At 34.0% G+C, this 24,308-nt stretch overlaps 6 protein-coding genes and 1 long non-coding RNA gene across 14 annotated transcripts; 3 read left to right on the forward strand and 4 right to left on the reverse strand.

Moving 5' to 3' along the window:
- The first annotated feature begins 1 nt into the window (after nucleotide 1).
- LOC129565695 (CD63 antigen-like) lies at nucleotides 2–8,348 on the forward strand. Of its 2 annotated transcripts, none has more exons than XM_055440847.1 (8): nucleotides 2–300; nucleotides 470–549; nucleotides 5,730–5,801; nucleotides 5,918–5,990; nucleotides 6,065–6,180; nucleotides 6,415–6,576; nucleotides 6,775–6,987; nucleotides 7,072–8,348. In XM_055440847.1, the coding sequence occupies exons 3-8, from the start codon at nucleotides 5,739–5,741 to the stop codon at nucleotides 7,135–7,137; spliced, it is 693 nt and encodes a 230-aa protein (XP_055296822.1). In that variant the 5' UTR covers nucleotides 2–300; nucleotides 470–549; nucleotides 5,730–5,738; the 3' UTR covers nucleotides 7,138–8,348. The 2 variants fall into 2 exon arrangements, with proteins under 2 accessions (XP_055296822.1, XP_055296823.1); XM_055440848.1 differs by having other exon boundaries at nucleotides 163–314.
- Nucleotides 7,069–10,163, reverse strand: LOC129565699 (tetraspanin-9-like). Of its 3 annotated transcripts, none has more exons than XM_055440852.1 (7): nucleotides 10,010–10,163; nucleotides 9,589–9,690; nucleotides 9,433–9,505; nucleotides 9,254–9,369; nucleotides 9,003–9,173; nucleotides 8,686–8,895; nucleotides 7,069–8,581 (listed from the first exon to the last, which is right to left on the reverse strand). In XM_055440852.1, exons 2-7 carry the CDS (start codon nucleotides 9,643–9,645, stop codon nucleotides 8,531–8,533), a joined length of 678 nt encoding a protein of 225 aa, XP_055296827.1. In that variant the 5' UTR covers nucleotides 9,646–9,690; nucleotides 10,010–10,163; the 3' UTR covers nucleotides 7,069–8,530. The 3 variants fall into 3 exon arrangements, with proteins under 3 accessions (XP_055296827.1, XP_055296826.1, XP_055296828.1); XM_055440851.1 differs by lacking the exon at nucleotides 10,010–10,163 and adding an exon at nucleotides 9,930–10,004; XM_055440853.1 differs by lacking the exon at nucleotides 10,010–10,163 and having other exon boundaries at nucleotides 9,589–9,727.
- On the reverse strand, nucleotides 9,846–12,385 carry LOC129565688 (23 kDa integral membrane protein-like). Of its 3 annotated transcripts, XM_055440828.1 has the most exons (6): nucleotides 11,006–12,385; nucleotides 10,858–10,930; nucleotides 10,684–10,799; nucleotides 10,457–10,627; nucleotides 10,174–10,380; nucleotides 9,846–10,108 (listed from the first exon to the last, which is right to left on the reverse strand). In XM_055440828.1, the coding sequence occupies exons 1-6, from the start codon at nucleotides 11,411–11,413 to the stop codon at nucleotides 10,055–10,057; spliced, it is 1,029 nt and encodes a 342-aa protein (XP_055296803.1). In that variant the 5' UTR covers nucleotides 11,414–12,385; the 3' UTR covers nucleotides 9,846–10,054. The 3 variants fall into 3 exon arrangements, with proteins under 3 accessions (XP_055296803.1, XP_055296804.1, XP_055296805.1); XM_055440829.1 differs by lacking the exon at nucleotides 10,174–10,380; XM_055440830.1 differs by having other exon boundaries at nucleotides 10,858–12,385.
- Nucleotides 12,386–12,529: 144 nt separating this feature from the next.
- Nucleotides 12,530–14,134, reverse strand: LOC129565693 (23 kDa integral membrane protein-like). Of its 2 annotated transcripts, XM_055440844.1 has the most exons (7): nucleotides 13,972–14,131; nucleotides 13,743–13,815; nucleotides 13,589–13,661; nucleotides 13,407–13,522; nucleotides 13,167–13,337; nucleotides 12,880–13,098; nucleotides 12,530–12,732 (listed from the first exon to the last, which is right to left on the reverse strand). In XM_055440844.1, exons 2-7 carry the CDS (start codon nucleotides 13,800–13,802, stop codon nucleotides 12,670–12,672), a joined length of 702 nt encoding a protein of 233 aa, XP_055296819.1. In that variant the 5' UTR covers nucleotides 13,803–13,815; nucleotides 13,972–14,131; the 3' UTR covers nucleotides 12,530–12,669. The 2 variants fall into 2 exon arrangements, with proteins under 2 accessions (XP_055296819.1, XP_055296818.1); XM_055440843.1 differs by having other exon boundaries at nucleotides 12,530–13,098; nucleotides 13,972–14,134.
- Nucleotides 14,135–17,457: 3,323 nt separating this feature from the next.
- On the reverse strand, nucleotides 17,458–19,183 carry LOC129565696 (leukocyte surface antigen CD53-like). Its single transcript, XM_055440849.1, has 6 exons — nucleotides 18,856–19,183; nucleotides 18,721–18,793; nucleotides 18,506–18,621; nucleotides 18,275–18,445; nucleotides 17,987–18,202; nucleotides 17,458–17,834 (listed from the first exon to the last, which is right to left on the reverse strand). The coding sequence occupies exons 1-6, from the start codon at nucleotides 18,916–18,918 to the stop codon at nucleotides 17,781–17,783; spliced, it is 693 nt and encodes a 230-aa protein (XP_055296824.1). The 5' UTR covers nucleotides 18,919–19,183; the 3' UTR covers nucleotides 17,458–17,780.
- A 1,197-nt stretch (nucleotides 19,184–20,380) lies between these two features.
- LOC129565704 (uncharacterized) lies at nucleotides 20,381–21,532 on the forward strand. Its single transcript, XR_008687654.1, has 4 exons — nucleotides 20,381–20,500; nucleotides 20,859–21,023; nucleotides 21,104–21,301; nucleotides 21,400–21,532. It is a non-coding gene; the product is annotated as an uncharacterized LOC129565704 (long non-coding RNA).
- A 188-nt stretch (nucleotides 21,533–21,720) lies between these two features.
- On the forward strand, nucleotides 21,721–22,989 carry LOC129565694 (leukocyte surface antigen CD53-like). Of its 2 annotated transcripts, none has more exons than XM_055440845.1 (6): nucleotides 21,721–21,915; nucleotides 21,985–22,057; nucleotides 22,111–22,229; nucleotides 22,292–22,453; nucleotides 22,607–22,792; nucleotides 22,854–22,989. In XM_055440845.1, exons 1-6 carry the CDS (start codon nucleotides 21,823–21,825, stop codon nucleotides 22,935–22,937), a joined length of 717 nt encoding a protein of 238 aa, XP_055296820.1. In that variant the 5' UTR covers nucleotides 21,721–21,822; the 3' UTR covers nucleotides 22,938–22,989. The 2 variants fall into 2 exon arrangements, with proteins under 2 accessions (XP_055296820.1, XP_055296821.1); XM_055440846.1 differs by having other exon boundaries at nucleotides 22,114–22,229; nucleotides 22,854–22,985.
- The last annotated feature ends 1,319 nt before the right edge of the window (nucleotides 22,990–24,308 follow it).

Consider the following 24,308-nt stretch of genomic DNA (forward strand, 5'->3'; position numbering starts at 1 on the left):
GATCATTTGACAGATGGCCGAAAGTGTTCATTCTAATAAGACTGTCAACAACGGAATAAGAGAGACAAGAGAGAGAGAGAGAGAGAGAGAGAGAGAGAGACCGTATGTTTGCATGAGAGTATGAGCAACGACGACACAAACAAATAAATAGCTTGTTTTGAAGAGAGACTCAGTTCAGTCGGCATTTGTGTATCATTTGGAATAGTCGATATTTTGGATCGCGCGCATCATCTATACCCTAATAAAAAGCAAAAAAGAATAAAAGCCATTTTCCCAATTGAATTCATTGTTATTCGAAAAGTGAGTGTTAGAAGGTGATAATTGCATCTCTATTCTAAATGAAATAGTCTCAGTTGAATGATTTAATTTTCTAAAGATAGAAAGAGAAAAAAATAGCATCTAAGGTGGTTTAGGTGTTGCTTGTGACTTTTTGTAACTAACGGTAATTGATTTGTTTCCACTCGTGCAGACGGGGCCCAAACTTGTTAATTATTTGGAATATCGAACGAGCGAGATTGTGAGTTGGACGACGACAACAAATAAAAAGAGGTAAAAATAACATAATCAATTGTAGATTAATATAGATAGAAAAGATTACACAGTAGCTATGTATTGTTGGTAGTGGCGTAATGAGTTAAGAGTTCAGCATGGGGCTGGATTCATTATTTATTGATCTTAAAACCACTAACAATTCAATTGAGAAATATGAGATTAAAATGACATTATGTAGTTTTTTTTTTCTGGAATGATTGACTCATGCAATACCTAGAGTGAGTGTCATTTGGCACGGGGCACATCAAAAAAGAATACAATTACATCACGAACAAATAAATACGCGGATAAGCCCAGAGATGGAAGAAATGAACAAAAATGAGTCGTCAATTAGCATGTTGTAAATAATATTTTGTCGCTTTTATTGTTTCTAGCAAATTGGCTTACAGAGATAATACACAACAAACGCCAAAAACTATTTCAGTTCTCTAAGTTCAAAATCAACGACTGCCAACAACAAACAAAGAAATAAAACATTTTTCGAAGAAGATAGAGCAAAAAAAGGGAAGAAGAAGAAGAATTCCAATGTGAAGCGCTTGAACTGAACAGTGAACACTCTAGAATCAACGACATACAACAACAATTGAAGACTTGTTTTCATTTTTATATAGGGCTTTCTTTGTACAATTTCGTTGCGCTGTGTGAAAAGTATTTCGACATTTCATTTGTTCTTTTTCTTCTATGTCTTGTTGTGTGTGTGTGTGTTTTTCATCGCGTTCGCACTGGTTGCCAGCAGATCACGAACTTACACGCACATCCACGCATCGAAAAATCAAATAACGCAATTCTAATGGTGTGCTGTGATCCATTGTTGTGTCAAGCGAGAGAACAAAGTGAAGCGCACGATGGAACGCTTTAAATTACATTTTGGTGTTTCCACTAACACAAACTATTACGCATGAAAATTATTTTCTGCTTCTTCTTCTTCTTCTGCCGTTTTTTTTTCTGCTCAAACCAAATTAAGTGCCTGAAGATTTCCAAATAAAGAACCCATCAAACACACGACGATCTAACGCGCTGTATTGTGCATTCTTCTTCGCATTTTCCCTACTCTCTCATTCTCTCTCTCTCTCTCTCTCTCTCTCTCTCTCTCTCTCTCACTCTCTCGGCGTTTCTGTTGCGCATTTTTCATTGAAATGAAATATTCCTATGTACTCGTTTTACCGAATGTATCGAATTACTTGGCTTGGCTGTACATCATCAAATCGGTATGATTCAAATTACTCATAGCTCTCGCATTGTCTATGTGCACAAAAACAATGGAAGCGTTTCCCGAATGCGATGTGAATAATTTCAATGGCAGAGCGTCGACGGAACAGTGTGTTTTCCTCTCTCTCTCTCTGGGTGTTTGTGTTTCGAAAACAACAAAACACAGGTGAAAGCGATTGTTTATGTTGTTTTTTCCGCTAGTGTTATTTATATTTTCATCTAATTTGGTTGGCTTTCTTAAGAATCATACAAGGACCGCGCATTCATGGCACGTACATAGACACGCAAATGTACCGGCATCGGAAACACACAGAGAGTAACAGAAAAAAAGAACATCCATTGATTTTATTTAAATGAGCTAAAATGATCTCAGCGAATCGATTTCCATATTTCGCATTGCACGATGGTTTGCTATTTGTCTTGGTGTACATTTCACACTTTAGTTTCAAGCGTTGACTATAAATTACATTCAATGATATAAATGGAAAGAAAAAGTGATTTTCGCTGAAATTGTCTAGAAAAGTTGCTAATGACGAAAAGCGGCGTCAACAAGTAAGCAATCTCAACTTCTGTTGGATTCTAGCAAAAATGGCGCATGCATCTTCAATCGCACTGATACCACCGACCAGCGGGGTCAAAGGAGTATTTTGTTTTTCAGCTTATTTATGTCGCGAAATGACTAAGCCCAGCCTTAAAAACATCGTCTGACAAAATGCCTCAGTCCATGAGTTATTTACTTCGTTCACGGCAACCGCGCTAAAAATGTTTGTTTATTCGTTGTTTTCTGTTGTGTTTCTTTATTTTATTTGCCATTTTACTGCGATACCAGGCGCACTTCCAGCGGTCACTGATAAGGCTACAAAATGAACGTCGTTGATTATGACAATTTGATACGAATGGAACAACAATATCTTCTTTTTTTTACTAGGAAATCTGTTGTATTCATTTCGCGGGATTGGGCTGTTTTTATTTCTTTTTATCAGCTGATTCATCGCCGAATTTCGGGAAGAGTTCGATACGAAAACTGCACACAGACCGAAAAAACACACACTGCGAATGAAAGTAGTTCAGAGAAAAAGAATTTTTTCAAACGTCGTCCAATGAAAAGAAACATTTCTTTTTGTCAGTGAGTTGCGTTCGATTGAAACCAACCGCAAACCGTTTATTGCGTCTAAATTTACCACATAATACGAGGGAAAAAACTAGAAACAAAACGAATTCTTTGGAATCAGATCGACCATAACGCCCGCTGTCGCCGCTTCGTGTATTCGTATTGATTTCCATGTCACCATTTAACGAGCGACCGATGATTGAACGACATACATTCCTTTTCGTGTGTACAGTGTACCTGTATCGCAACTATGTTTCCCATTGTCGTTATGATTATCGTAATAATACGAGGTTTTGTTTATTTTTCGATCATTAAAACGACTCGCATTTTGCACAACTGTGCGCCTGGAAGTTGTTGTCATGTAATTTGTCTCTCTCTCTCTCTCTCTCTCTTTCTCTCTCTCTCTCTCTCTCTCTCTCTCTCTCTCTCTCTCTCTTTCGTTCTTTCTGCCGGAATAATTTTTGTATGCATGCTTGATGGTTGTGTGCGCTTGAGTCAGTTATAAATTGATTTTTGAATCGATTTACATTAAGAAGAACGTACTGTGGGTTCTATTTTTTGTCCAGCCAACCAGGTGGATTTTTTGTGAGAGGTTTTTTCGTTGTTTTATTTCTGTTACAAAACAATACACCACGTGCAATGTATGAACAAACGGGCATACGGGGCAAGCTAAAGTGAAATGTCGCGCACACATGTGATAATGATCGGATGGCCAACACAATAGTAAATACGAAGTGAACGAGTTCGAGTGAAAGAGAAAGGGAGAGAGACATAATGTGTGTTAGAGAGAGAGTTTGAGCGATAATTTATTTCTGGTACTGTGGCAAATCAACAAAAGCGCGCGCTATAAAACTGAACACTCCCCAAACAATGTATTGTTCCAAATGTAAATTCTTTCGTTTATGTTACGCTCTTACCGCTGGGGACAGTATTTTTTTTGTCACTGTATAAACAATACCAGAACAGAAAGAGAGAGAGAGAGAGAGAGAGAGAGAAAATACAAAGCGACCGTTCGGCAATTAGATTGCGAGGGGAAAAATTGTTGAACATAAACAAAAGCGGATACCACGGTAGCAGTAACCTCTTATTATAATAATTTTCCATAAACATATTCAGTCGTCAGCACGCGATTTTTTTTGTGAAACCATTTGCCATTTTCTATCAAAGAGTGGAAAAAATTCATCGACGATAACGACAAAGCAAGTGATCGCCGTATGCGTTTGATTTGTCGTGGCCAATAGGCTGAAATCCAACTTCAAGAATAAAACTTGTGTTATGAACTAAAATTATATTTGTACCCTTATTGGGTATTTCACATACATGTTTTGCTGCTTTTTGGTGGCTGTTTCAAAGGCGCCGTTTTATTAGGCCGGTTCAATATCCTTAAAAACGCACTTATTGTGTCGAACATTGATGGAACACGTATATTAATTATTTATTGAAAGCACTTTCCGTGGTGGACGAGCAAACGTAAACATATTTATTGTTGTTCGGAAGTACTTCAATCAGCGTGCTATGTGTAGCAACCGTACATGCACACAAATACGCACGTGCACGCTGCTGTGTATACAATACATTCCACGAACCCAATATGGATGAATTGTGCCCGATGAAACTTACATTAAAACGCTTTTAGTTGGATTTTCCAATTAAATCCATACTGTGAATTAAACTAGAAAAAAAGCCGTTGTTCAAAAAGGAGTTATTGTCCCGATGAGCTCAATGACTACGTGTCCCAGTTCGGCGCTAAAAAATCCCATTTCGATTGAACCAGCCAAAGTGGCTATTATCTGACAGCGGTGAACCCATTCGAAATGCTATTCCCTTTTTTACATGCACTTTTTCGCTTATCGATTCAATTTTAGTTGATAAATTTTTAAAATCTGATCGCTCTAGATGTTCAAATAGCTGGATAGATGTAATTTTGCCCGCTATTCGGCATAAAACTCGTCTATGCTACATTTATAATTTAAACACACGATTTTCGCATAAATTGTCGAGCACAACCATTTTATGGCCCATTGACTGTGGTCGAAATGAATTTCCGTTGAAACGTTCATCGGGATAGTGAATCAAGTGCTACAAATCCTTTGCTCGTGATAGTAATTCTTCATGACAAGAAAATGCTCCAATTTATTCACTTGATTTGTATTGAATTTTCACATTCACGACATCGAGTCAACGTGTCGTCAACTTCGAGCGGCGTTGAGTGGAAACGAAATGCAAAAATAAACAATTAATCAATTTAGTTTGAGGTTAATCGGTTGACCTATCTTAATTTCTTTACATTGGTCAATGCCCATTTCAGCACCATGATGTTCATGCAAAACCAATGATATCCCCTGGTACAGAGGCACAACGATACATTTTCAATTGCAACGTCGGATTCAATCAATGTATGATTTGAGCACAGAGTGCGACCACTTTGTGTGCACATAAATATACAATTAAAATGTCACGCAATGAACACACACACACACACACTCATCAGATCTACCACAATGGAGACTGAAACTGCCGGGTCAACAAGAACCATGTAGTATCTATCTACAGTCTATTTTTGTGCTTGAAATCACAAACGCATTCATAATAATTTTATATACGCTCATGATCCAAATATTTATGACACTTTAATCTCTTTTAAATAATTGACGCTGTACTGTTTTACTGCGAAGATCAGTGTAGAAAATATAACCATAAAATGAAATATATTGCTGATACAGATATCATGTGCTATCATGCAAATGCTCTTTCTGTAGTCTAATTTGTGGAAAAAACCTCAATTTATTTGAACTGACTTCGACTGCGATTTCAAGAGTCATCAATTTATATGTCTTCGTTTTTTGTTTTGTTTCAGATAAGCAAAATGGTTGATTGTGGTGTGACTTGTGCTAAATATTCAGTTTTCTTTTTCAACCTCCTCTTTGCCGTAAGTTTCTTCTGTAGTTTATTTTTTTACATGAAAAAACGAAGCAAAATAAGAAGATGAATCATTTTTCTATTAACAATTTTTCGTGTAAATTTGATTTATTCAACCATTAACAGTTGACAGGCATAGCAATACTTACGGTTGGAACTGTGATTTTCACCGCATTCAATCATTATCAAAACTTTTTGGGTAAGCGAAATGATTCACTCTAAATTCACTTGACACCACTGAAATATTAATCGTTCAACAAATTGGAAATGTAGGCGAAGGACTATGGTCTACTCCGATTGTGTTGATGGCGATCGGCGCCATCGTATTCATCATCGCATTCCTGGGCTGTTGCGGTGCCATTAAAGAATCTAGCTGCATGGTGCTCACGGTAAGAGTTTTTTTTATGATAAAAACATATCAATTTTCTCACAGCAAGTGCTCGTTGTGGATCAATTCGGACTAAAATTTGATTACAAACCAAACTATGATTTCCGCTTAATCAATCGATTTATCGCTTTCTCAGAAGAATAATTTTCTCTAATAAGTTGGGCAAATTGTAAGTTAGGACACGGAAATGGATTTTCTAAATGTTTTTTTTCTTGTTCATGTTTGTACATTGCAGTTCTCATTGCTGTTAATCGTGATCATCGCATTCGAAATCGGAATTGGCGCTTTCGGCTATGTTCGACAAGATGACTTGAATGCCGCTTTGGACAAAGGATTCAATCAAACACTCAAGGATTACAAAACCAACGAAAAAGCATGGGATTTGGTGCAAACCGAGGTATGAATTATTCATCAGTTTCTTCTTTTTGTGCATTCAAAATTAAAACAATTTTACAAAATGTTCAAGTTAATTTATGAAACTATCATTGGTGTTGTATTGGATTTGTTAAGATTACACAATCTACGACAAATTTCATCGATTTTGAAATTATGATCTCGTTTAAACATCAAACTGGCTGACTCACTTTTTTTATAGATGAAATGCTGTGGCATAAACACCCCAGATGACTTCATTCCAGTTCTCAACAGTACCGACTTACCAAGATCATGCTGTTTGAGTTTGGCTAAGGATAAACCATGTACCAAGACCGATGCATCGAAAACTGGCTGCAAACCGGCGCTGCTGAAATATTTGAGCTCCCAATCGACTATTTTGGCTGGTGTTGCTGTTGCTGTTGGTTTAATTCAGGTGAGGATACATTTCCTATTGAATGATTCGATATTTCGTGTTTTTTTTTTAAATCTAATATTCACAATTAATTTCCATTTACAGATTGTTGGCCTGGGATATGCATGCTGCTTGTATCGTGCATTCCGTAAGAACTACGAAGCCGTCTAAATAACAAATACTAAATCGAATCAAAGAAGACTAAATTGAAACTGGTTCAGGATCAGCTGAAAAACTGTAACCGACGCAGAAACAAAACAAAAACAACAAACAAAAAGAAAAGAAAAATGAAACAACACTAAAGATCATGGCGTATTTTAAACATATATCAAAATCGATCATATTTTTCGATCGTTAGTTTTATTTAAGGCTTTCATTGAACTATATTTATATATTATATATACGAGGCATAACATCTATATTCGTTGAACTTTAACATTTTCATAGAAAAACAAAAACACTCGCCGGAAGAAGAGACTATTCCTTCTGTTTTTTTTTTTTTTTTTGAAACAATAAATCAATTTAGCGTTCGTTCGAAATGAACAAATCTTTTTGAAAAATCTACATATTTTTGAAGATTATATTTTGGATTTTGATGAAATCATATTTTTCGATCGAAAATGATGAATTTGTTTGTTGTTCATTTCAAATATATCAACTATTATTTTTCTCTCTGTGTGTGGGCGAAATATCGCCACCAACGAAAAACGGAATCAACCATCGAATTGAAGAAACAAAATAAACTCTTAGATTTATATATTTATTTCTTTAAATAAATTTTATAGTATATCGATCTATGTGTTACATTGATGTTTTTAGAACCGATGAAAAACAAAAATTCATCTAATTTTATCAATGGAATTCTCAACATGAACACAAACAATTATTCTAAAGCGAAAAAAATAACTATTTTAGCCGATATTATTGGATGTTAAGAATGATTCACATAGGAATTAAGAATGAAAACATTTTCATATATCGTGTAGCGAAGCACTATCGGCTTAAGAACGTAAACAAACTGAACGGTTTATATGGTTATCACACACAGACAAATAATATCAACAACTCTTGATAAATGTTAATTGGTCCAAACATTATTGATTAGCATTTGAAAAGCCTAGAATGAGCCTTAAATTTTTTTTTCTCCCGAAAATTAACACATTTTTTGCAAAACCAAATTTTTATCGTGCGTATCTCATTTCAATGTTCATGTAACATATATATATATATATATATCAATGTGATGTACACTTTTGTGTATGCCCCCCGCCCCACAAACATACATTTCACCGTGGACATGATCCGCATGTTCCATTTCAGTGAAATCACTATTTGATAAACGTTTAAGTTCAATAAAAATAAAGATTTGTGTAAAACAAAAATTTGAAACGAGTTTTTTTTCTTGTTTTCTTTTTTACACTTTTTCGCATTATTCTCATCTTTTTTCCACGTATTTGATAGTATCGGAAACAGTGACTGTATGTCATAGCTCATAGATGTCTCTTAGATAGAGACATTGTCTCTTTTTCCGCAAATCGGCCGTGTGTGCTTCTTATCTCCAAGTCTATATGCCTATGTGTTGGTATAAACAACAAGCGAATATGATGCCTATGAACTGTAAGAGAACGAATCGAGAATTCAGTCCAAATTGAAAGTATTGTAACCACGAAACTTAAACTAGAAAAAAAAAATTAAAAATTTAAGAACGACGAAGTTTACTTGGATCAACCAGATGATAACGGCAATGAGAGTAAAAATGGTGTAAATGTTGCGCAAATACTCAAGTAACACCGTTTGACAACCGGTTTTGGATGCATTTTCTTTTCTACATGTTTCATTTTGTGCCTTCTGGCAACATGATGGTGGCACAAGTTCATCTCCTGTTATGGATTGCCAGTCAGTGGCACTATTGATGCCACAACATTTGAACTGTAACAATTTTACAAGTAAAATATTAGTTCGTATCACACACTCTGGTTTGTTAGTGAAGAAATATTTTGATTTGTCAATTATTACGAAATAGTTTGGTTTCATACTTCAGTCTGTAAGAAATGCCAAGACGCCTGATAATTCTGATTTTCGTTATATTCATTGAGCATTCTTTCGAGAGAATCCTGCACAGTCACCTCTAAGCCATCTTTCTTGATACTGGCAGCGATCAAAAGTCCCACTTCCACCATGAACATTATAGCCAACACAATCGAAAACTGGAAATAAAATATTGATATTTCACTTTTTTTCCCAAAAAATACGCTAATTTTTTGTAACAAACGTCATCTTTACTCACAGCCAATAAAAAAATGGAGTTTTCAGTACATGCACCACAACAACCGAGGAACGCAGTTACAAATATGATGCATCCGATGACAATCAGGCCAATTGGAAATGCTGACACATGCTCCGCTGTAAATTGATCAATATAAAAATTAATCATCATTTAAAAACCAAATGCTTGTGCAAACTTACGAATTATTTCCACGTAGAAATCCACGTTGTAGTAAATGAGCACCCCAACGATGGTCAATCCCAGGCCAAATAACTGTGGAATTAAAGGAATATGCATCAAATTAATTGAGCTTTGTTAAATTATCACAAATGAGATTGGAAAGTGAATACACTTACAAAAAATAGAAAGTTGACGACGAACAGGGAATTTTTGATACATTTCAATCCGAACATGATGCCAATTTTCACGATTTTTTTTGCCTCTTCGGTGGTCGGTTACTTATATAAATAAAAGATTCAAGAGAGAGTTACTTGATTATCGAGAGAGAATGTGTTTTGACATTGAGTTTAACTAGTGACAGCAATACAATGGTCGACTATGTTTTCCAAAAATGAAGGATTGACATTTTGTGGATAACTAGATGAAAACAGCATTTATTTCGTAAATGAGTGAATTTATTGTTGTGATTTTTTTTTTTTTTTGATCAAACTATAAACATTGGAATAATGACACGAACAATATTGAAATAAAATGGATTGGACCAGCTTTCCTTGCCAATGGATTGGACTTTAACTGATTGGACCAGTCATCTACTACCTTCTAGATATTCATAAGCATTCTTCCCGTCTTGCTCTGGCAACGTTAACGATGCTGGAATTCGGAATACAAGCAACAAGTGAGCAGAGTACATGTTAACTGCAAAGAGAAAATTGCTTGGGATGAAAACAAAAAAAGCTTAACGTTCATTTGACATTTCATACTTGGAAGAAACTGACGGCAACGCCCACAAGAATAAATATTAAAAAATGTTCCTCTAAGAAATTGATCAGTAAATGTTTGCAACCATGTTTGAATGCAACTTTCTCGGTGCATTCGAGTCCTTCTTTTAGATTTTCACAGCATGAATCTGGTAAAACATTAGTTACGTTTATCCAGTCTTGTGGGCCATTTCTGCCACAACATTTGAACTATAAATCCATTTCGAATTATTTACTCTTCACAATGAGGCCGATTCCAAATTTCTAACATTCGAATGATACTTACTTTATCTTGGATAAAATCCCATGCCAATTTGGATGGCTCAGATGTGTTGCTTTCGTGGAGAGTTTTATTCATACTCGTAGAAACAAAACGATTAAGCCTATCTCTATTCTCACTGGCCGCGATTATGGTTCCCAATTCGAACATTACACACATAACAACCAAAATTGAATACTGAAAAAGTTGGATTTCAGCACAAAAAAGATACTTTTGTCATGGATTACACTTACAATCAATAGCATACATGCATTTTCGCTTATGGCCCCATAACATCCCAGAAATGAAATTACGAAAACGATAACGCCAAGTACTATCAGAATAATTGTCAATCCCGATACCTCCTCCGCTGCAATTCAAAGATTGCTTTTAGTGATAGGATTAGATTCAAATATTCCAATACTTACGAATGAACTTCGTATAATTAATCAATCCATGGTAAATAATTCCACCAATTGTGGCCAATGCAATGCCCGTCATCTATGAAGGAAAATTATACATTGGAATCATATACGCAGATGGTATGCAAAAAATTCAGAATGTATAAAGTCTTACAGCAAACAACACGTTGAAAATGTACAAAGAATATTTCACACAAAACACACCAAACATTTTTTTTTCCAATATTTTGTTTGATTCAAGTTTGGTTTTTCCTTCGTTTAAGATTATATTTTGTTGTAGTGGATATACTTTGAGATTTTCTTGGTTTGCAGAAAATACTTGGTTTGACGTGATTTTTTGACACAAATCTAACGGCCATCTATAGTTTTTGATTTGAAATATATTATCTATAGCACCTCGATGTTCGATGTACCTGTGTTTTAAAAACAAACATGGACACACACATACCATAAGAACAATGATAAATGTTTTAGTATCCTTCACCATCGATACAGGGCAACCACGTATTCCATCTCTCTTCCGGTGACAGAATGGCCAAAATAATTGATTTGTTTGTTGCATGCATGTATTGTATAGTATCCAGATTTATATACTATTCAGTCAACAACCAAAACTTTCGACTCACATTTGGCTTGTGAAAGAAAATCGCTCAAAATGAAGTAGGGTGATCGAATGTTATTACATTACCCCATAGATAACTTTAACATGTTTTAAAAGCGTCTCATCGAATTGATAATAACAAAATTTTTGAGAAATTTTAGTGATAAATGAAACATTTCTTCTCTAACTGTCCTATTGCGCAAAAAATACATGATTAAAACTCAATGATTGCCTGAAATTTCTTTTTCGAACCTTTATCCATGTGAGTGTGTGATAGCTGATAGAGACTCTGAGAGTGGGTCTCATAACAACAACTTGGAAAAACTTTAGATGACTATAAGTAAGGTGGTTAGATGCTTCTGAGCAAAAACGCGGACAAATCTTCGGGAAAACGATAAAAAACGAGGACATTTATATAATGAGATTTTGTAACTAAAAATGTATTTTGCGTAAAAATTAACGTGTTAAATTTAGTAAGTATACGTCGTTTTTCTAAATTTTTTTTATTCTATCGTAAACCATCCAAATTGTAACATAGTCTTAAAATAAACCAATTTTCTGAAAAAATACAAATAAGTCATATATTCATATCGGAAGTTTTTTTTCATGATCTTCTCAAATATGATATAAAAAACAACAGTTACCCTTCAAAGTTTTGCAGAAAATTAGTCTATTTGTTCAATTGTTACAATTTGGATGGTTTACGATATATACATTCAAACGTCATTATATTGATACAGACATTTTTCTTGACTGTCAAATGTCACATTCTTAAAATGAGTCAACCAAAGATTTGAATAAGAAATTTTTTGAACTATCGGAAATTTTCAGGGCTACCGTTCTAAATATTGGGAATAATGTGTGTCATATGTTACTAGAATATTTTATAACATCATTTAAATCATACATCCAAACGATGATCGTTTGGAGAAGAAAACAAGTGAACAAAACCGCTATATTTTGTATATGCAATATGAAAATTGAGCAAATCGTATAAGAAAAATTCAAAAAACAACTACCGAAATTCAGATTCAAACTTTATCATTTTCATGCAATAAGTTCGGCACAATCTCTAGATATTTTTCAAATATTTTATTTTATTGTGTAAATAATTGATTGTGTAATTTAACAGAAACCAGTGATCTTGAAAAAAATTTCCAATTGGTCATAATTTGAGATCCTGGTATGGTGAATGATGTGTTTCAGCTTCTGTTTGTTTAATAGTGAACATCTCTTCGGTAAGCCGAATACAAGCAACAGGAGAACACAATGGCGAATAACTATGAAAAAAAAAATGAAATTTTAATGACGAATGAATGGCGAAAGAGTTTCAAAACAAAACGACGATTTCAGTTGGTTCTCTTTACAAAAACAAATGACTCATGTATTGAACAAACATATTTTTCGTCCGTACACATAATACATACCTGTATTACTGCTACTCCAATGCCAACGCCAGCGACTGTGACCAAGTTGGATTTCAAATAATCAAGGAATTTGGCTTTGCAGCCATCTTTTTGCACCGATGCATCACCCTTACTGCATTGAGCGCCTTTTTCTCTCAGGCAACACGAAGCTGGAAGCGAATTTTGTCCTGGCAAAATGCCATCCCAATCTTCTGGTCCTTTGATACCACAGCATTTCAACTAAGAATAAAAAATATACAATCACAGTTGATATGATTCAAAAATGATTATTTCTTTTGCGAAAATACCTCAGTTTGTAGCAAATGCCAGGAAGCAGCGAAAGTATCGATTTCATTGACTTTATGCAATGTGTAATTAAGTTTTTTGTCAACAATATTCTCTACATCGTTTCGCTTTACATACGCAGCTACAATAATACCGACTTCAAATGCAACAATCAAAATCACGATGATTGAGTACTGTAAAGAAATGAATAGATTTCTTGAAAAAAGAGCCGATCTTCAATATCAATTTTGAAATGTACTTACCAGGAAAATCATACATGTGCTTTCTTTACAGGCGCCGCAACAGCCCAAAAATGCAATAAGAAACACAACACACCCAGCCACAATCAACAAAATGGGATATGGTGTTAGATCGTAATCTGTAATTAAATTTCAGGTAAAGTACAGCCAAACAATTAAAAACAGATATATTCGTTCATATTTACCAATGAAATCATGATAGTCAACAATTTTTGTGCGCACAATCGCACCGACTGTGATCATTGCAATGCCAATTATCTACAAATTAAGAATTTCCACGAATACACATTTTGAATGATTTATTTAACCTTGGATTTGTGAAGTGTATATCAAACTTACGGCAAATAAAAAGTTAAAAAAGAAGACCACATATTTTGTGAATGTTAGCCCCAGATCCATTTTGCTTGATTTTCTGCAAACAAAAACTGTACTTTAAAATGCGTGCGCAATAAATGTCTTTGTTCTAAATTTAATGTGTTTGTTGTTTTTTTTTCGTTTTATAATCCAAGAAATATTGGGGTCAACCGAATTTTCGAACCAAATTTTTGGGCATTCACAATACACTCACTTTTGAAACTTTTGTTCACGGATAATTGCACTTCTTTCTGGATTTTAGCAAACTAAAATTGAAAAAAAAATTGAAACAAATGTGTGGTGAAATAATTCGCGTGTTTCACTTGTTGACGTTGAAAGTGAATCTGAACGTTCGATGTTCACTCGTCGTACTTTTTATCGACGTATGATTCACGCAATTACAATACAAGCGTAAATCCCCATCAAGTGCGAACGATCGAGAGTGCTCAGTACAAACGCGTCGCAATGGAAAACAGAATTTCACGTCGATGTATTGTAACGTCTCATATCGTAAACAAGTCGTGTATTACCCAGTATGACTAAGAGCTCTGTTATAATTGTTATCACACTCGTGATGATGATAAGCGTGTTAGTATTACCAGCTCAGTAATTTATTGATAAATCAAAACAACACATTGCACCATTTATGACTTTTACACTCACATCATTTGTTTCATTCTAATTTTTACAGGAATTTCTTTGGAATAATTTCAACACATTGAATATTAGCATCTCATGAATATATATGCGATATACATTTGAGAAATGTGCGAATGTGTTGAACAGGCAGTTTCTCTGACAAGTGAATTTCTATCAGATTTTTATCAGAAATTGACGCATAGCGTAAAGAAATTATGACGCCTGAATTTGATTAAAGCAATCGCGAAAATAGAAACAACAAATGACTAATTTATTGTGAGTGCAAGTTTCATTGCACTGATTCAGTGTCATTTGATCTCTTTCAATTGAACTTGGTCGAACGATGTGTGAATGGAATTTTTTTAAAGATAAGCTATTTTTTAATAGTAAAATGTATTGTCCAACTTTGACTTTTTTTCTACAAAAACACCAAAATTCTGGTGAAAACCTTTACACCTAATGTAATCATATTCGTGCCAGCTCCATGAATGTTCGAACCCGAAAAGGAGAGAAAGAGTTATAAACAATTCGTATAATTGCTTGCGTGCAAGTGAAGTCGCATTTGTTATTGCATGTTATCGATTAAATTTGAAATTTAAAATGAGTGATGATATCACTTTTTCCAGAATAAATACCGGTATCAATAGATAACAATTTAATTGGTCAAACACTATTGTGGCATTCTTCTGATGCTGTGGTGACACATGTGTCATGCATGATCCAAATTAAAATGTATTTCTTTCGGGAAAAAAATAATCGTGGTTCTTTTAAGCTTCATTTACTAATAGTTTGCACAACATCTTCTTGAAAACATATCAATTTTCGGTGGTCGGTGGTGATGAATGGAGTTGAGATGTATGTCGTCATATTTATAAACATTAGGGTGGTCCAAACTGATTTGACATGGTAAGGTATATGCTCCCAATAGCTTAAAATTAAATTGGGCTCAAAACTAGCTGATTCTCTTTTTCAGATAAAAAAATGTTAAAATCTAGTGGTCGATAGAATAGAGCCGTACTTAAAATGGCTGTTTTTGACCTATTTTTCATCATATATATTGATAGAAAACCCATAGGTTATTCAAATCGAATCTGGTGACATATCATTTTTAAGGTTTTTTGGGACGCTAAACACGAAGCCGTTGTCAAAAATTAACTAATGTTGCTTTTTATCAAAGTTTTAGTACAAAAATATGTTCTTTTTAACAAAGTCAGCCATATAGCAAAAATACATGGTTTCAAGTGTATTTTTAACACCAAATTTGTACTCAGCGCCTCAAATTACCCTAAGATTGACTATGCTGATGACAAAAATCGAATAATCTCAGAACTGAAATTTTCTAGTGGTGTTCACGTATCGAAAAAAATCACATTTTTCCACGTATTTTTCCACCAAAAGTAAATTTTTGTTCAAAGCAGCCATTTTTATGGTTTTTTAGGCCGCAGAATTCGAATCCACCCAAAAAGAAATAACAAAATATTCAGTGGGAAAAATTGATATTTTCTATACATTTATACGGATTTTTTTGCATTTTTTAGGTTTTTCTGTCATAACTCGAACCCCATATGCGACGGAGCGGAATTTTGTTCAGCAAAGTTTTAGATCTCATTGAAAGCTACAATTTTGCCGCAGTCAGTCATCACTTATCTCTTATCAGTAAGGAGATGATAGTGATAGTTGATAAAAGCCACCAAGGCCTTTATATCCTTACTGATAGGAGAAAAGTGATGAGACTGTCTGCGGCGAAATTATAGGTTTCAGCGAGATCTAAAACTTTGCTGAACAAAGTTTTGCTCCATCGCATATAGGGTACGAGTTATGGGAGAAAAACCGAAAAAATGCAAAAAAATTCGTATAAATGTATAGAAAAATATCAATTTTTCCCACAGAAAATTTTGTTATTTCTTTTTGGGTGGATTCGAATTCTGCGGCCAAAAAAACCATAAAAATGGCTGCTTTGAACAAAAATTTACTTTTGGTGGAAAAATACGTGGAAAAATGTGATTTTTTTCGATACGTGAACACTACTAGAAAATTTCAGTTCTGAAATTATTCGATTTTTGTCATCAGCATAGTCAATCTTAAGGTAATTTGAGGCGCTGAGTTCAAATTTGGTGTTAAAAATACACTTGAAACCATGTATTTTTGCTATATGACTGAATTTGTTAAAAAAACATGTTTTTGTACTAAAACTTTCTTAAAAAGCAACATAAGCTAATTTTTGACAACGGATTCGTGTTCAGCGTTCCAAAAAACTCTAAAAATGATATGTCACCAGATTCGATTTGAATAACCTATGGGTTTTTTTTATCAATATATGTATATGTTGAAAAATAGGTCAAAAACAGCCATTTTGAGTACGGCTCTATCGACCATTAGATTTTAACATTTTTTTTATCTGAAATAGGGGAATCATTTAGTTTTGAGCCCAATTTAATTTTAAGCTATTGGGAGCATATACCTTACCATGATAAATCAGTTTGGACCACCCTAATGTATAGACTGTATCGTATATTCGGAGCTGATTTTGTCCAATTTCGCTGGCTAGTTTTACGTTTGAATGCACAATTGCACACACAACAAGCTAAACAGGAAAGAAAAAACAAAGTTTCTCTCAATAAATAAAAGCAAGTAAACGCAATTACGATTTGGTGCCTTGTAAAAGTAATTTTCTGCTACATAAACGCTTATCAAGAAGTATTTAGATTAAATTTCAAAGTGTCAAACAAGCGCCAATTGGTCTGATTGAAGTAAAAAAATATCTTCAGGATAAAGCCAGATCTATTTAAAGCAGTATTGGCGCCTGTTTCGTGCCTCGAACTTTGATGTAAATACTATTTGGTAAGTGTCTAAGTTATTGGACTTTTCTTCGGGCTTGATGGAGAGTATAGAACATAATGTATTAAGTCAACGTACATTTCATTGCGCATAGTTCACTTTGACATCTTGAGTTTAAATTACTAACTAGTATATTGGCGCCTTTTTTGACTTTGTTCCCAATGAAGTGGTCGGAATTTAATCGCCGTATATACTAACTCGTGACACACGCGTAACTCATAAGTTCGTGAATAAATAAATCAGAATCACAATCACTTTATTGACAAAAAGCGGTTTTTTTACAATATATGATTAGTCATTATATTTCGATCACAATTACGTTCAGATTTATTTGTGTCAATTTTTGTTGTATTGTTTGTTGTCAGTTGGTTAGCCTTTGTTATTGTTTTCGTTGTGACTTGTTACTTTTGTTGATTATTTTTAGTTGTTAGTAGATCTTGTATTTCTTTTTTTCTTGATTCGTTTCATTGCTTTGAACCATTATTATCAAAATATAGAATCTCATTTGTATTATGGCCGCAGTTGGACAAATATTTGAGTATTTTATCAATTCTTCCGGAACACTGAGAATAAGCAGCAAGAAAATACAACGCCGAATAACTGTAAGAGAGTGAAATTATATTAATTTACTAAAAAAATATTAGTTCGAATAAAAAAATAATTACATAAAATGTAACTCAAACGTAGACCAAGACTGATAGGAATCTGATATGGAAAGATTAAGCAATAAAAAAGTTTTCGTTTATACGTACTTGAAAAACTATTATTCCGGCTCCAATGCCAACCAAATACACTATGTGATCGTGTAAGAAATCGATCAGGGCTTTTTTGCAGCCAAGCTTTGAAGCTTGATCCTTAAGACACGTTGTTTGATCGTCAATATTCAGGTGACAGCATGATGGCGGCAAATAGATTGTATCATTCACAGCTTTCCAATCGTCTGGGCTATTGATGCCACAGCAATTGAACTAAAAAATTTATTTTATTCAGAAAGGGACACTTGAACTTTAGAAAAATATTCGTTTAAGCAAAATCCTTACTTCATACTGCAGTAAATGCCACGGTGGATATAATGTTGAGTCATCTTTAATATTTCGGAGCGTGTCGCGAAGGCTGTTTTCCACAAAGCTGTCCAGTTGATCTTTCTTCTCATAGGCAAAAATACTGATTCCGACTTCAAACAAAATAATCATGATCAGTATGACTGAAAACTGAAAAAAAAAACTCCACGTGAGAATGAGTGGTATCATATCCAGCCTAGTACTACTTACACCGAATAAACAGCACGTGTTTTCTGAGACCGATCCGCAACAGCCAAGGAATGCGATAAGGAATATCACACAACCAAATACAATTAGAACCACTGGAAAAGCTGATAGAACCTGATCTAAGATTTAAATTTTATTTCAAGATATTAATTAGGTTAGTTGTTCAAATAAGTTATTTTATTGGTTAATTCCAAAAGTTTTTTTTTATCGCAATTTACTCGTAAAAGCTTCAAAATGAACCAATTTGGTTTTGATTATAACGCCAACAGCGCCCATACAGAGACCGACCAACTGCAAATGTAATGAACATAAACATAATTTGCGTATCCATTTTCTATTTCAATTGGACTTACGGCGAATAAAAAATTGAAAATGAATACAATATATTTCGCAAAACTCAAACCGATGTCAACCATTTTGGCTGATTTTCTTTAGCTGTCCAATTAACTCTCCAACAGCTTTATCGATCGGATGGAATTTGTTGTTTTCTTTTATTCAAAACTCCAATTTAATTGAAACAAACGAGCACTGAACTAATTTCGTCACTTTCTTCAAATGAAATGTGAAAAGAATACTTAAAAGTACAAACAGAGTGACCCAGCGACTATTGTTCAAAGAACACAACACCGCTGATAATACCCACGATTCGATAAAGTACACTTCAGATATAAAGTTTCGGTACGAGTGGCATTATTCGCACAAAATACGACGCAAATATATAAAACTGACGAATCATCAAGAAAAGTGCAGCTTTTCATATTCGGTATGCATCATTTGAAGAACAAATACTGACCAACCAAATTTTGAAAATACGAATGAAAATAATTTTGAATTCAAATTGTTCTGAAAAAAAAACGCCTGTCGTACGGTCTTACCCAAACTTTCTATCGGTACTGTACATGTGTAGAAACGCAATCGATGTGTCGTGCATTTTGCAGATAGGTGTTTCTATGTATTGATGCTTTGGCCTGGTGATGTAATTAATGAGTAAGAACTATCTTTTTTTTTATCAAATTCGATAAAAAATACTGCACTCACAACTTATTCATAAGTGGCCGTATCATCCACGGCGCAATAGCCCGTTATTTATCAATGGAACTTTGCACGTATACGTATCCCACTCTATTTTTCAGCTGATGATTGACTCTTAGATAACATTTGTGCCAAACATAATAAAAAAGTATTTTTTTTATCAAGCCTACTGAAAATATTATCAAAGAAGCAATCAATAATTTTTGCGAGGTTTTTTCAAAAGTCAAAACGTGTATTGGTTCTTCCGGAAGATTAAAATAATTCCAAGACCTCAACTATTCATATTTACTATACACTGCATTCGTCATTACATTGAGAGACCCACAATTGATTCAACCATAATTTTATTTTGGCAAACATTAATGGACACACAAACAATATCATAGACAAATTTCAGTCAAATTTCTCCAAAAGTATAAATTGGTGCAGTGTGGTTATATCGCTCTCTGTTGAAAGTCAGATTTTATAGATTTTAGTTGTTTTAAAAAGCTTTTCTCTTAAATGTATGAAAGTGTGTGTTGTATTCACTTGCAAAAGCAAATCTGTTGGCAAATAGCATGTTGAACTAAGTCCATTACCGGAACTCAGTCGAATTTTTAACGCGTTTCAATCAACATAAGCACAGAAGCCATGGCGAACAAAGTCATTTTACTAAGATATTCATTTCTTACACTAAACGTTCTGATGGCTGTAAGTGTTACTTATAATATTAATTATGTTTTCAAGCAATGAGTATTGCATTCCTTGTGATTTGTGCCAAATTGATGATGCATCAAAAAAAACTTGGGTATGTGATCAACCATTCATCGATGCAAATGTTTGTTTTAAGTTTGATTTATTGTTCAATCAGAACTGAAGTTGGACGGTTTAATAATGTGTCTTATGATGATCAGCACCCCCACCGTTCTAACCATATTCCTGAATATGTTCGGAGCCAACAATAATGAACACAAGCCGGCATTCTCAGTAATTGATTCTCTTTTAACCTCTTGCCAAAACGGAGAAATACTTGATGTATTCTGTTGACGATTGAAGCAAAGTATATCAATAGCGCCACCTAACATGATGCAACATTGAATGCGACGTTCGAACTAATCAACACCTCTGTGTACAACGCACACATAGACTCTTTGCATTCACACGAACGTACACACAAAGACTTTACTTTCACACGTACGTATAGTTACAGAGATTTGTGGTTGGTGGCGCTCCCAACAAAGTTTCCACAGCAGTTCTAAACGTCAAACATTGCTATAGCGTATGAGCTAGACAGTGTTGCCTCTTGCAATTGCTCGTAAATTCTTTCAATTGAAATCCATTTCAGGCTTCTATTTTGTTGATTCTGTTCATCATAACTACCATTGGCATCATAATATATATTGGTGTGATCAGAAACGATCTCTCAAACCGAGAGTTTGAGTCGGAATTGAAAACAAAATTCAAAAACTATGAAGCAAACCAAATGTTCTTGAGGAAGCTACAAATTGATGTAAAAAAAATACTCGAAATCGCCCAATTCATTATTATGAATACTTATCATTGATTTAATTTTGCCGATATTTTACGTAGAACAAGTGCTGTGTATATACGAATTCAAGTGATTACAAGACTATTCCAAGAGCATGCTGCCAAAATTTCGATTAAGACCCAAAAACATGCAATGTATGGGACACAGGATGCATATCGATTATTCAGACGTCCGCAGAATTTGTCACTTCCAATCTGGGAACTTTCTTTGCCATTGGAGCTTGCCTCGTGTGTATTCAAGTAATTCGACAAAAATAAAACAGAGGAATAATGTGAACATTAAATCACATCGAAACGTAATCAATAAAAACAGATTTTTTGTCCATTTCATTCGACAGGCGGTTGAAATTCTTCTCTACGGTTACTTGATCTTTTCCGGCTTCTTTTTTCTACTTGGACAAAAATCATTTTTAACGCAATCGTCAAAATGAATTTATCAAATGAGAAAAGTGATAAAGTCATAAGTTCTATAGTATCAAGCACGTACATGTGTGAATGACAAACACTGTACGTACAAGATTTGTATGCGAGCAACACCAACAGTCTTAAATGGAAAAATAAAAGATAAAATAATTGTGACTCAATCTATGAATAATAATGAAATAAAGAGGGATTTTTTTCACTTATCTTGCTCATTTTTGTTTTCATGTTGTTTTTGATGCGTTGTTGTTATTACTTTGCTCATTTTGATTTTCAATAGTCGAATTACAATTCCATTAGATTATTGTGCTCTACGAATTTTTCGCAATTTCAAAGTAAAAATGGCAAACTGGTTGAGAACTCGATTATCCAAAGGAAATTTGCTGATAAAACGACTTCGAATCACGATTTTTTGTTTGAATTTATTCTTTGTCGTAAGTTTGAGATTCATTTAATCAAAGCTGATTTTGTGATTCGATTCAATTGTTTTTTTCCAATTCAAGATACTGGGTTTCTTAGTGCTAACCATTGGTATTTTCACCTATGTAGAGTATCAACAGTATAGAGAGTTTCTAGGTAAATATTTTCCTATTTTAAAAATGCAATTTATTGACAACGTTTTAATACAGTAGGTGATCATTTGGGGTTGCATGGCATTGGTTTAATAATCGTCGGCTGTGTCACATTTGTGATTACACTTCTCTGTTTCATTGGCAAAATCAGAAAAAGTCCATGTGTGCTATTATATGTATGTGACTCTTTCTAATAGAATAAGGGTTATTTTCCACTTACAATTATTTGTTTCCTTAGTTTATGATGGTGTTGGTTGTAATTTACCTCTTTGAAATCGCATGTGGTATTGCTGTGATCGTTGAAAAATCGAAACTTGATGCAACTTTGACGAAAAATTTGAACAAAATATTCAATGACTACAAAAGTAACGAGGGAATATGGGAACATTTACAAACTGAGGTGAATTTTTTTTCATTTGAAATCGCATAGCAGTTTTGCTTGAGTAGTTAATTTCCAAACCAAAGAAATCTATTCCAAAAATTGATTCTTAACTTGAACCAATTATCACGTGAGAATAAATCAAAACGTGTTTTTATTTCTAAACTTCTTTAGATGAAATGTTGTGGTATCAACGGACCAGACGATTGGCACACAAATATCCCCAAATCTTGTTATGAAACTTTGCCTAAAGGACAAAGGTTTTGTACCAAAACTGGTTGCAAATCTCCATTACTCAATCATTTTGGATCGATAGCAGCTATTTCGGCCGGCTTTAGCCTTTCGTTTGGATTGATTCAGGTATGAAATAACTAGATTCCAAAATAGACTCATATTTAATTTTTTTTCAATGTCGTTTCAGATTTTGGTCATCGGATGTACTTTTTACGCATACAAATTGTTTCGCGATAGCTTTGGAGAGCATATAGAAATATTTGTTCGATAAAAAAAAGCTTTGTGTTCAAATAATAAACTGAATCATATATTTATCATCACAAAATGAGTGTGTATTTGTATTTATTGAATTGCAGCTCAAATTAGTCATTGTCCTTAAATGAATAACTGAGTATGGGATATAATTTATCCATATTTGAGACTGAAGTCTTTTTGTTCAATTTTTGTTGGGATTCAATAGAACATGTTTCTTGATAACTTGGATTACAATGAACAATTCGAAAAGGAAGATGATTATCAGGACAATGGTGATCTGAAAAAGTGTAAAAATCATAAAATAGAACGACTTGAACTTCATTAATCAAAAACAAACAACAGATTTAATGGCATACCGTAAGAAATGAACAAGAATTTTCAATTGCCGATCCACAAGCACCAACAACAATGAGAATGACTATGACTCCAACGATGATCATCAGAATAATTGGAAGAAATGACATGTGCGACCCGAAAAAATCCTGATAATTCTTGTAATGGATGAAAACCACAGCGCCAACAACAATAATCGCGAAAGCAAATGCCTAAATGAATAACACGTGAATAATATTCGTTTTTTAATCAAATTTTTGATAAAATTATGTATTTTGTTCACTAGACTTGCCACAAACAATAAGTTGAAAACGATAGTAAGATATTTGGAAAAATATGTTTCAGCCATTTTATCACTTTCGATATACGCACACGTTATTAAAAACGCACAGGGACAGAGTTATATTGACAATTAGACAAATTTTTGTCGGTTTACTATGATGCTTAGGGTCAATCATTTCCAATGGATTTCATTAAATTTGACTTTTGTCAGATATAACCTGTTGGCTGCTGAGCGAGCATAACGTGTGCGACGTTTGTGTCACTTCTTTCGTTTAAAATCTTCGTCGAGTGTGAGTGAGCGAAGATATATGTGATACACTATGATTTGTGTTAATTGGTTTAAATTTCCCCTAATCATGCAGTTTAGCTATGCATTAATAAATCTGAACATGAGTTTTCCATTTAAATATGCAGCTTTTTGAAACACTAGTTTAGCTTTTCAAAATCCAAACCACATTTTGTAATAAATAATCTGTATGCCGCCAATATGAAATATGTATGAGTGTACAAAAAACCAAATTGTAAATAAGCAAAAAAGCCCCAGTTCAGTCATCAGAGAATAATTTTATTGCAAAAAACACATTTGGGGTGGACGTAAAAATAGTTCCAGTTAATAGCAAATAGTTGCAGAATCCATATTCACACTGTAAGTTTTCGGAAGGGGAATGAGTAATCTAGATACAGTGCGAAATAGCGGTTTCAACTATTTTTGGATGAATTCACACTAATTTTAGGGGAAAATGTGTTATTGCTTATGCGAACGCTCAAGTGG

Source organism: Sitodiplosis mosellana, unplaced genomic scaffold (genome assembly GCF_009176505.1).
Source record: "Sitodiplosis mosellana isolate CC-2019 unplaced genomic scaffold, AAFC_SMos_1.0 Smas_scaffold_3, whole genome shotgun sequence".
Classification (NCBI taxonomy): domain Eukaryota; kingdom Metazoa; phylum Arthropoda; class Insecta; order Diptera; family Cecidomyiidae; genus Sitodiplosis; species Sitodiplosis mosellana.

Coding starts and splice junctions, on each gene's coding strand:
- LOC129565696 (XM_055440849.1), bottom strand. CDS start 18,918: ATGGTTGACATCGGTTTGAGTTTTGCGAAATATATTGTATTCATTTTC. Junction 18,794..18,855: donor TTTTCAATTTTTTATTCGCC/GTAAGTCCAATT, acceptor TTACATTTGCAG/TTGGTCGGTCTCTGTATGGG. Junction 18,446..18,505: donor ACACGTGCTGTTTATTCGGT/GTAAGTAGTACT, acceptor TTTTTTTTTCAG/TTTTCAGTCATACTGATCAT.
- LOC129565699 (XM_055440852.1), bottom strand. CDS start 9,645: ATGTTCGGATTGAAATGTATCAAAAATTCCCTGTTCGTCGTCAACTTT. Junction 9,506..9,588: donor TCGTCAACTTTCTATTTTTT/GTAAGTGTATTC, acceptor TTAATTCCACAG/TTATTTGGCCTGGGATTGAC. Junction 8,896..9,002: donor GGCATTTCTTACAGACTGAA/GTATGAAACCAA, acceptor AAATTGTTACAG/TTCAAATGTTGTGGCATCAA.
- LOC129565688 (XM_055440828.1), bottom strand. CDS start 11,413: ATGCAACAAACAAATCAATTATTTTGGCCATTCTGTCACCGGAAGAGA. Junction 10,800..10,857: donor TAATTATACGAAGTTCATTC/GTAAGTATTGGA, acceptor TTTGAATTGCAG/CGGAGGAGGTATCGGGATTG. Junction 10,381..10,456: donor GGGATTTTATCCAAGATAAA/GTAAGTATCATT, acceptor ATGGATTTATAG/TTCAAATGTTGTGGCAGAAA.
- LOC129565694 (XM_055440845.1), top strand. CDS start 21,823: ATGGCAAACTGGTTGAGAACTCGATTATCCAAAGGAAATTTGCTGATA. Junction 22,058..22,110: donor ACAGTATAGAGAGTTTCTAG/GTAAATATTTTC, acceptor GTTTTAATACAG/TAGGTGATCATTTGGGGTTG. Junction 22,793..22,853: donor TTTCGTTTGGATTGATTCAG/GTATGAAATAAC, acceptor ATGTCGTTTCAG/ATTTTGGTCATCGGATGTAC.
- LOC129565693 (XM_055440843.1), bottom strand. CDS start 13,802: ATGGATCTGGGGCTAACATTCACAAAATATGTGGTCTTCTTTTTTAAC. Junction 13,523..13,588: donor TGACTATCATGATTTCATTG/GTAAATATGAAC, acceptor ATTTAATTACAG/ATTACGATCTAACACCATAT. Junction 13,099..13,166: donor GGCATTTGCTACAAACTGAG/GTATTTTCGCAA, acceptor TTTTATTCTTAG/TTGAAATGCTGTGGTATCAA.
- LOC129565695 (XM_055440847.1), top strand. CDS start 5,739: ATGGTTGATTGTGGTGTGACTTGTGCTAAATATTCAGTTTTCTTTTTC. Junction 5,991..6,064: donor TCATTATCAAAACTTTTTGG/GTAAGCGAAATG, acceptor TTGGAAATGTAG/GCGAAGGACTATGGTCTACT. Junction 6,181..6,414: donor CTAGCTGCATGGTGCTCACG/GTAAGAGTTTTT, acceptor TGTACATTGCAG/TTCTCATTGCTGTTAATCGT.